The sequence below is a fragment of the Lolium rigidum genome, chromosome 5, assembly GCF_022539505.1.
Source record: "Lolium rigidum isolate FL_2022 chromosome 5, APGP_CSIRO_Lrig_0.1, whole genome shotgun sequence".
NCBI lineage: Eukaryota > Viridiplantae > Streptophyta > Magnoliopsida > Poales > Poaceae > Lolium > Lolium rigidum.
In genome coordinates, this window is record NC_061512.1 from 136,292,404 (window position 1) to 136,302,717 (window position 10,314).

Sequence of the window (10,314 nt, forward strand, 5' to 3'; positions counted from 1 at the left end):
TCCTCTCTATCTGGCTAGAAATGCCTGGCAATCAAGATACTGCTCTGAATATGTTTATCCTTCTTCTTTCAGTTGCTTTGCTCGACTATGGTGTACACCTTTGATATTGATGTTAACGAAATCGTATCATTGGACGATTTGCTTGACTTTCATTTCAGCACATGTACATTGAGTTTTCTTAATCTACACTGTCTATTATATCCATCCAACTACGGGAGCTAGCAGTTATCGTTTTACCTGACTCTCTGTACCGATAATCTATGATTTTTCTTATTTTCTCTCGTAACTATGCATATGCCTTACGATCTTGCATGTCCATAAGTCACAGCATTAGCCTAGCTGCATGGTGTAACCTGCCTTTCTAAGTGTATGCTTCTGCATACTGCTTGCTGCATGTGTGGTCGCCGTTGTCATAGTAGCTTGTTTGTTGCTAGAAGGGACTTGCTATTGCACTCTGTCAACGATCTAGATACATCGACTCACTACACATTGTTTTAATGAAACATGTGTTTGATTGATTTTCTGGTATAGCTAAAGCGTATGTCTTGCTCGGTCATGCTTATTGACTAGTTGATCCTGCTGACATTTAGGTACCTGCAAACTATACCCCCTGCCAGACACCTCATAGATCCATTGATAGAGGTGTGGCAGGTTCCTACATACTGCACGCAAGCACGGTGAGATTGCTCCAGTATACACTGTTTACATCAGCAGTGAGATATTCGTGCATGGTGCCAACCAAACCTTCTAGCTAATTGTAACTTTGAGTGTATGTCAGGCAATCTCGATATATGTATACTATATACATCAACTATAGTGCGTGTACACAACTAATTTGATATCGATGAGATGATGTTATCCAGAACAAAATCATTTTCCGATTTGTTTGACTTTCATTTCAGCACATGCATATTGTGTTTTGTTCCCTTATCAAATCCTTCCATAGTTCCATGGGCCTGGGAGAGCCAAGTGCATTCTCGTGTTTTGCTGGACTTTCTGGGGTACATGTTCGGCTGATCAGCTCTCTATGTTCCAAAAGATTGTACATATTTAGTTTACAATCAAGTAGATCAATCGTACTCTATTACTTCTTCACTATTAAGCGATACATGCTCAGAAGTCAGATGCTTACATGATCTGCAAAAATATGTTAATGCACGGGAATCTATTTCATCAAATAAACACATGTGTTTCTGTTTCAGGAAAAATATATTGTCAAGGTCAGCAATATATAGTGCTCTGCTGGGGTAAGTATTATTAGAGCTCAGCAATATTTAATTTTAAAATGCATTTGTTCTTCCTTGCAATCAAATCTATCACTATCAATCAATATGTGTTGTTCTTTTGTTTTGACTATGTGCAACGTTATCTGAAATGTTCAAATCATCACATGTCTATATTGATATCAAGTTAAAGAAATCCTACACCATTTTTCTAGTTTACTTTCTTAAAGCACTGGCCATGGAAAAAAATCTCTTAGGACTACAAATACAAATTTCTTAATAATATCAGTGTGGACAGTTCTCGTTAACAAGTGTAGCATTGATGTCGATTAACTCATATCTAGGTTCAGAAAGTTTATAACTTAACATTATATCATCTAAAAAATCAGGTCTACGATGCCAAACTCTAACAGTGCAGCTGAATGGAACAAAATGCACTCTTAACTCTTTGCAAGTTCATGTCTTTATCTACTATGCTTGTTAACTTGCTGAAGTAACATTTTATTACCACCATTCTTACATTGATGTCTCATAATATTAATCGTGTACTTACGTACCATACATTCATTGCTTGTAGAAATCATGGAATAAGATGCAAATGAATGTTGCTATTAATTGGTTTCCTCACCCATCAGATTTTTTATCCCATTAACAACTAGCATTTATGAGACTGTATCCAAAAATATATCTAGGATCTTATTTACTCAAACGATAAAGAAGTCATATCTTATATCTGGGCATAATTAATCTTGCCAAATCCGTATATGTATCCTACCATTAATTGCACTAAATGCATTGTGGCCTTCTTTTCTTCTCTATATATACACACACACACACGCATACCCTCTTCTCATAGCCAAACCAAGACCTATCACTCCCAACATGGCAAGTAGCAATCCGCTTGAATGGCCAGAAACCGTTGTACCAGTGCAAACTCTTTCTGGCTCTGGTATGAGCACCGTGCCACGACAGTACATCAAGCCTCCATCTGAGCGTCCTAGTGGTAGCACAAATGATCCTAATCTTAAAATCCCAGTTATCGATCTTGCTAGCTTCTCTAATGCTCCTGACCATCACCAAGCAATGCTAGAAATAGTAGCCGATGCATGTAAGGACTGGGGTTTCTTCCAGGTAGTAAACCATGATGTGGACATGGAAGTTGTGAAGAGGATGAGAGGTGCATGGAGGGAGTTCTTTGCCCTCCCCATGGAAGAGAAGAAGGTATATGCAAACTTACCAGTAACATATGAGGGGTATGGGAGCCGCCTTGGAGTTGAGAAAGAGGCAATCTTGGACTGGAATGACTATTACTTCCTCAATCTCTTCCCAAGTGATATCAGGAATCTTGACAAGTGGCCAAAGATTCCTACTGACCTGAGGTTGGTAGATCTATATCAGCTTAATTATTTATGTATTTTTCAATTTATCATCGTTCTTTATTTGTCTTGCAGTTTAGGGAGAGAAGGTTTCATTTATATGTTTTGTTACATACTTCTCAAATTAATTTGTCCATATTTAATTTTGTTTTGGTCTTTTATGCAGGGAAACCACTGAGAAATATGCATGCCAATTGATAAGTCTCTGTCAAGTCTTGCTCAAGGCTGTGTCCAGTAGCTTAGGATTGGAGGAGGACTACCTCCTTAGTGCTTTTGGTGGCACTGATGGCATCTCGGCTACCATGCGCGCAAACTACTACCCTAGATGCCCACAGCCTGAGCTCACTCTTGGTATCTCGGCTCACTCTGACCCTGGTGGTATTACCTTGCTCCTCGCTGATGATAACGTCGAGGGGACACAGGTACGCAAGGGAGACTCATGGGTCACTGTGCAACCAGTTCCTGGTTCCTTCCTCGTGAACGTTGGAGATCAGATTCAGGTGATCACTGTGGCCTGGTTACTTTTTCTTTTTTGGATCAATCTGATGCAACTTCAGTATCTTGTCTATAGTAGTAACGCTCTCATGACATCCAGCCACTAAATTTGCTCATGAACTAACATGTGAAATTAATTCCGTTTTGTTTGCATCCACAAGGAATTCAGGAGGACCATATACAGTGTGTTCTTGGCTTCTTGCAAAGATATTAAATACAATAGTTGTTAGTTCATATAGTATGAAGCTAAATCTACGCCATGCAGTTGTTCTTGTAAGGTTTTGTGAATAATCTAATAAAAAAAGCCGTGTGCATCCTTTGGATGTAGAAGCTGGGGCGATATTTCCCTCATTTCAAAAAATAAAAAAAATCTACGCCATGCAGCTGATGAGTTCGTTTTTAGTTGTTTGATTATGTCAGCAGGCAACATCAGCTTTTTAATGTTGTGTCATTCTTTGATCTTGTACTATTGATAAAAGAAGATAAAAGGAATTCTCCTCAACCTTCTTCATCTATCTAGCTTGCACGCGTTTTCTGAAGTTTGAACATACACATCTAAACTACTGAACTGCTTCACTGATACTAGTATGATAGATGCGACCCTAGCCAGGTGCACTTAGTTTTGTTTGCTGGCAATTGGCATTCACGATGTGCACATAGGCAGCACAAGATGTCACTCACACACACAGTAGCATGCCATGCAGTTGGCAGAAGTAGCTACGTCCAGACATGTTAAGAAGATGATGACATGGACGCATGCATTTATCGCATAGAGAAGCTGAATGAAAGAGACAGCAAAGACTAGTAGAACTGCTTGACTTCAAGCTTCTAAAATATCTTGGTTCCGTGAATTTTTTTCAGATCCTAAGCAACGGGCGGTACAGGAGTGTGGAGCACCGTGCGCTGGCCAACTCCGATGAGGACCGCCACACCATCGCCTTCTTCTGCAACCCTCGTGGAGACCTCCCCATCGCCCCGGCAAGTGAGCTCGTCCATCCGGAGTCACCGGCGCTGTACCAGAAGGCTGTCACTTTCAATGACTATCGCAAGTACATACGCACCAAGGGTCCTAGCGGCAGGATGCAGATCCAGTCCATCAACAGCACCATGCAGCCAGAGCCTGCAGCTTGATCCATCTTCACCCTGCATAGATGCATCTGTATCAACAGCATTTTATTCTGTTAGGTTGCCAGTGTCAGACATGGGCATCATCCATGTAATCTGTTTCTGGCATTTGGAACTTTGTCTTACGTGGCTTTCATTTTACACAAATGCTCCTCAAGTATATTTTATCCATGCATCATTTGGAACAGTATCAACATCATTTCTATCTGTTAGGTTGCCATTGAGCAGATCATCATCCGTGTAGTTTGTTTCAGTGATTTGGAACCCTGATATATATTAGTATGTGTTTCATTTTGTTCAAATGTACGTCGTATATATGCAATGATAACCTGTTACTAGTAAGATCAGGAGAAACTGTTACTTGAACAGACAGCGGGTGCTAATTGGAAGTTCAGAGTAAGGTCACAGGTTCCAGAATATCAATTTGGATAATGATTAATCAATTTGTTACATAGTTCCAGATGCAAAACTTGTAAAAACTGAAACAACATCTGCTAGTTACAACCACAATTGGAGAATGCTAACCCTAACCAATGATCTGAATCTCGTGATGAACCAATCAACGCTTCCTGTTGGTTGCAGAGCTCCATGCTTTGATTTCAGCAGGAAGCCATTTCTACTTATTCTCAGCAGGCTATGATATCTCTCTCATATATCACTATCAGGCATTCTTCCTTCAACAGTAGTAACTTCAGTTTCAGTCTTTTCATCACTTGTGCTTGTCAGTTCCGGTCCAGTTGTCGCCGCTCAAGCTGGGGTCAGTTTGGTAGAAGACGACATCTCCCACGTCACTGACGAAGTGATCAACTCTTAAGCTCTTGAGGAGGACGCTGGCAAGATGAACTGGCAGCGGACCTGACTTCTCAGGCACCCGGTAGTATCTACCCAATACTGGGCTCGCCGCCTTGGTCTGTTTTTGTTTTCACAGGACAAGGTGAGAGTTGCAATTTTAGCATTCAGAAGCACTAGTGAAATCAGTAACTGCACATATGTATTCGACAGAGTAGGTAGTGTCGAACTTACCGCTTCTACTAGGTGGTAGTGAGGTATTTGGGGGAAGAGGTGGTGGATGACATGGGTGCCAATGTCATGGTGGATGTTGTTGATCCACCCGTAGTCCCGGTCCACGGTCGTCAGACCACCACGGAGGTAGCTCCATTCCTGTAAGTCATGGCAGAGAGTTGGTTGCTGGCAACATGACATTAAACAGTAGACAAATGGTAACACCATAGCAGTGCAAAATGTACAAATAAGGCAACAAAAAGAATGCGGACAGCAATTTTATGTACTCCAGTTGAGGTTTTCTTCTAGTGGATATAACAATAACAGTAGCTAGGTGTTAGAAAGCTGAGATAATTCTATTTCCTGCAACTGTGCCATTCCTATGAAAAATCAAGCAGAAACTGAAGGACAGGCAGACCAAGGAAGCAATGTACAGTTGATGTCTTCCCTGCATTTGCAATGAAATTAATACAGGAAGCAAAAAGTACCTCGCCGCGGTACCACGGAAGGTCCTCATGACCATGGTGGTGAAGATAGGTCACCAAATCAAGCCACATCACAAACACCTGTTTCAAAGATGCCGGTACTTGAGTTAGTTGTTCAATGCAAGTTGCTTAGAAGCAAGTGCAACAAAACAGTTAAGAGTTGCAGATTCTGTATGGTTGCTTACAACATATGGAACCCCGTACAGCTTAAGAACCGGTACCGGGCCGAACACGCATGCCATGCCGATGAGCAGACCGATCATCGTGAACCAGCAGGTGGTGGAGATGATCACGTCAAGCCTCTCCTTGGGAGTAAACAGACCGCTGCTCGGGTTGAAGTGCGAGCCGGTCTTGCCAGGGCTTCTGTACCACTGGAACATCCAATCATCCAACGGAGATTCAGTTCAATTTTCAGTAGGAGATGCACTAGAGATGCAGATCCATACAGTGTACAAGCGAATAACAAGAAGATTGTCTTACGAGGTAGACAGGGAAAGCCAGAAGCGGGAATGGTACTGAGAAGCGTAGTTTCTTGGTCCGCGCTTCCAGTTTCTGGTACAGCCTCTCGGTGATCTGCACAATTCAGTTGCACATCAGTTAAAGCATATAGAACCAAATTACAGTTGATCTCAAACGATTTTCAACCGAGAGTTCTGATTGCAGCCTACACTTGATCTCAAGAGTGACTGTTCTGTCAAATGGTGCACATGACATGTCGTAGGCAGCTAGACAAAAAGGCAAAGATTCGATGCGCATCTTTTGATCTGTGGTGATTAGTTTTCATTAGCACTTTAGTAGCAGATCTGTGAGTCATCTAATTAGAATTGTGGACTTGTGGGTGCCGTCCACAGCTGATGCAAAGGACAAGAACAGATTATGCTTTGATTCTGAAAAGGGCAAGGGCCGACCTACATGACAACCAAGATGCCGTAAAAAAGGAATATATGCACCACGAAATGCTCAGCTGAGCCGAGATTCGATGCGCATCTTATGACTCTGCTTATTAGCTTCGTATAGTATAATCTTTCCTAACAAAAATCTCAGCTTAGCGGCAGATCTGATCACGTGAACAGACATGGATAGATCTACGAGCTGCCGCCGCTGCCGCTAGTTGTGTTTGGCATTATTACGTACGGACTGGACGGACCACATCTCTCTTAGTTTGTTGGATCTTAAATCATATAGGCTCCTTTTGCTGCTACTGCCGCGCAACATGTCAACATGTGGCGCCTCTGCAACCGCTGAAAAAGCAGGCAAGTGCATTGTTTCTTCCTTTTTTTTCCTAGTAGCACAAGTGCTCGCTATTACCTCCATCATGCTTCATGCAGCCAGTTGCAAAGTTTGTTTAAATTTACTCAAATCTGCCAAACTAAGGTATAGGAATATGCCCGCTCAAGAAAATATCTGCCCAGATACGAGCTGCTCTGAATTTTCTTCCTTTTTTTAGGGAGCAAAGCTCCCCTGAATTTGTAGTGACAGAGACATGCTGGGAAAATAAAAATATGTGCATGTAGGCTGCAGTGTATGGTAGTGCTAACCGGGTGCCATGACTCGTCCTTTTCGATGTGGCCATGGTTCTGATGGTGCGTCCTGTGGCTGATCCTCCTGCACACAGATCAGTTGGTCAGATTCAGATCGGGTTATGAAAGTTAATCAGTGTCAGATTGGTGCTACTCCATGTAAATTAGTAAACCAAATACTGTATACTGCAAAAGCAATTCAGATTGCTGCTACTCCATGTAAATTAGTAAACCAAATACTATATATAGTGCAAAAGCAATTCAGATTGCTGCTACTCCATGTAAATTAGTAAACCAAATACTATATATACTGCAAAAGCAATTCAGATGCTCATGCTATGGTGTACTCAGATGCTCATGCTCTGATGTACTACTACAGAACATGCGCCCATCTTGGTTTGCGATTTTCAATGGACGTGGAAGACTGTGCAGCACTGTCAGCTAGCATAGTAAACAACTCGAGCTGCTGTCGGCAGTGATTCAATCAAACTGGCTGTGTTTTCCTTTTTAATGAAATATATCAGCTTTTTCGAAGACAAATTCTCTGTTCTCACGCGTTAGCCGATTGCATGGGTGTGCAGTAGTGAAACAGATATGCCTCACAGGCAACAACAGTTATTGTACATGTCCATGTAAGGATACAGGGGAGTAAAACTCTGAAACAACAGCAGCCACAAGGGAAGATAGAAAACCAAGCCAGCCTGGTTTTTTCGCTTCGGCAAGTTTGTGTTGCCCTTTGGGTTCTCTCGAATAACAAACAAACTATTCAGGTGCAAGGTGCAGATCCTCTACCTCTAGTCGATTTTCTCAACAGAAAGATGCCAACTATTTTTCCTACAGGTTAATAATACTGCGAATTTGCATTGGGCTCTGAACGATTAATATTGTTTTTCCTACTACAGTACTAGTATTTGAACACCTCAAGCTGTTGTCGGCAGTGATTCAATCAAACTTTGTGCGTTTCCTTTTTAAAGCAATATCAGCTTTGTCCAAGAGAAATTCTGTGTTCTCACATGTACTACGTAGCCAACTGCATGGGTGTGCAGTGCTGAAGCAGACACGCCTCACAGGCAACAACAGTTGTTGCCAACAAGGAAAGATACAAAACCAAACCATACTTTTGTGCTTCGTGTTTTCTATTCACCCTTGCCTCGTCAAGTTTGTATTGCCCTTTGGGTTCTTTCGAAAAAAAAAAGTTTTCACTATTCAGGTGCAAGGTGCAGATTCTCTACCTGCCTCTAGGCGATTTCCACAGCAAAAAGATGCAAACTTTTTTCTTGCAAGTTAATAGTACTGCAAAATGTATGTGCAGAATTGTTTACCAGCCATTGTATGGGACGAGGATGAAGGTGTGCAGCAGGTGGCCGACGACGCTGTTGAGCGTGCCGCTGTCGGAGAAGCTCCCGTGACCACTGCAATTCAGAGCAAAACGACCCGGACGTATCAGGCAGGCGTATATACGGTGTATGTATGTGCAGCGTATACAAATGTGGCACGCGCGCACGCCGTAGGTACGCTACGCATCGATCTGGGGCTGGTTCGGTTGGGAAACGTACCAGTCGTGGCCGAGGACGAAGAGCGCCCAGAACATGGTGCCCTGGACGGCCCAGTAGAGCGGCCACACGGCCGTGCTGTCGACCCACCAGGCGGCGGCGGCGAGCGCCGCCACCACGGCGACGTCGCGCGCGACGTAGGAGAGGGAGCGGAGTGGGCTCTTGCGCCAGCAGTGGGCGGGCACGGCGGCGCGCACGTCGCCGATGCGGAAAGGCGGCGGCTTGGCGGCGTCGAAGTCGGAGCGGCGGTCCTCGGTGGCCTTGCAGCTGGCCTCCTGCTGCTGCCTCATTGCCGCCGCGGCCATGGCTGGGATTGGTGGATGGATCTGCGTGGGTGGTCGGGGGAGGCAATGGAGGGGAGAGAGATTCGGGGATGCGCCTCCTCCTCCTCTCCTCCTCTCGTCTCAATGGAGGGATGATGGGTGGGGGGCGGGCGTTCTATTTATAAACCGTTTGGTTAATTACCATTACTGTTCACAACCTGCGAGCAAGCTCTACTACTGCTGCCAGTAAACCAGACTGGAGTGAGTGAATTGGGCGGGGCACGTGCGCCCTGCGACGAGCTGCAGAGTTTGCCGCCCACCCCACGCTTTCTGGGACCGTTTCTGCCTTTTCCCCATGAATCCGTGAAACTGAGAAAATGGCTAGTACTAGGAAAAAAGACAAACCAAGACAAACCTGGTGGTAGCTAGTCATGAAAGAACATGAAAGGAGAAGGAGAAAAGAAGGTGCAAAACCGTCGAAACGACACGACCAGGAAATTATTGGCTCCTTTTCCATGAGTTTTTGAAATGGAAGAAGAAAGTATTGAGCCCTCTCCAGGAACCAAACAAGCATAATGTCCACAAACTCCACAGGTTTGGTTCCTCTTTGGCGGTTTGAGTTCAACCCGTCGGCGAATTATAGACATTCATTCCTTTTTATACTTGGTCGTATTTTTTCATGGGTGTGTTTGATAGGTTGCACTTTCTCCAGCAATATTCTAGGGAGCAGATTTGGGTCTGGTCGGATACATGCCCATCTCGCCGTTGTGGCCCGCTGCCGCCACAATGAATAAAGCACCTCCGGATCATGCCCGCTAAGAACTGCCGAATCGGCCGTTTCCGCGGAACACCTTCATCTCGCGCAAAATCCACAAGCTTTGGCGGTTTGATTCCTCTCTGACGGTTTGATAATAACCCGCCAGAGATATAAATGTAGATCATCGTCCCTTTTTTATACTCGGTCGGACTATCTCCCTCCATGTCTTTATGTCTCTATGTGCAATACCAAACGCTATCTACTCAAATGGCCGTACACATCTCTCCACAAGCATAATACCGACAACATCTATATTGCCATAAAAGAACGGAAAAGGATAAGGGAAAAAAGGTACAAACCCATGGAAACGACACGGCCAAGAAAATATTCACCCTTTCCCATAATTTTTGAAACGGAAGAAGAAATTATTGAACCCTCTCTAGGAACCAGACACATATAATATCCACAAACTCCACCGGTTTGGTTCCTCTTTGACGGTTTGATTTCAACCTAGA

At 43.7% G+C, this 10,314-nt stretch overlaps 2 protein-coding genes across 2 annotated transcripts; one reads left to right on the forward strand and one right to left on the reverse strand.

Moving 5' to 3' along the window:
* Nucleotides 1–1,907: 1,907 nt before the first annotated feature.
* Nucleotides 1,908–4,225, forward strand: LOC124651379 (jasmonate-induced oxygenase 4-like). Its single transcript, XM_047190474.1, has 3 exons — nucleotides 1,908–2,602; nucleotides 2,766–3,099; nucleotides 3,956–4,225. The coding sequence occupies exons 1-3, from the start codon at nucleotides 2,106–2,108 to the stop codon at nucleotides 4,223–4,225; spliced, it is 1,101 nt and encodes a 366-aa protein (XP_047046430.1). The 5' UTR covers nucleotides 1,908–2,105.
* Nucleotides 4,226–4,628: 403 nt separating this feature from the next.
* Nucleotides 4,629–9,153, reverse strand: LOC124652514 (fatty acid desaturase DES3-like). The gene is made up of 8 exons (XM_047191531.1): nucleotides 8,783–9,153; nucleotides 8,549–8,638; nucleotides 7,245–7,311; nucleotides 6,187–6,279; nucleotides 5,892–6,077; nucleotides 5,710–5,787; nucleotides 5,243–5,380; nucleotides 4,629–5,129 (listed from the first exon to the last, which is right to left on the reverse strand). The coding sequence occupies exons 1-8, from the start codon at nucleotides 9,082–9,084 to the stop codon at nucleotides 4,929–4,931; spliced, it is 1,155 nt and encodes a 384-aa protein (XP_047047487.1). The 5' UTR covers nucleotides 9,085–9,153; the 3' UTR covers nucleotides 4,629–4,928.
* Nucleotides 9,154–10,314: the final 1,161 nt, after the last annotated feature.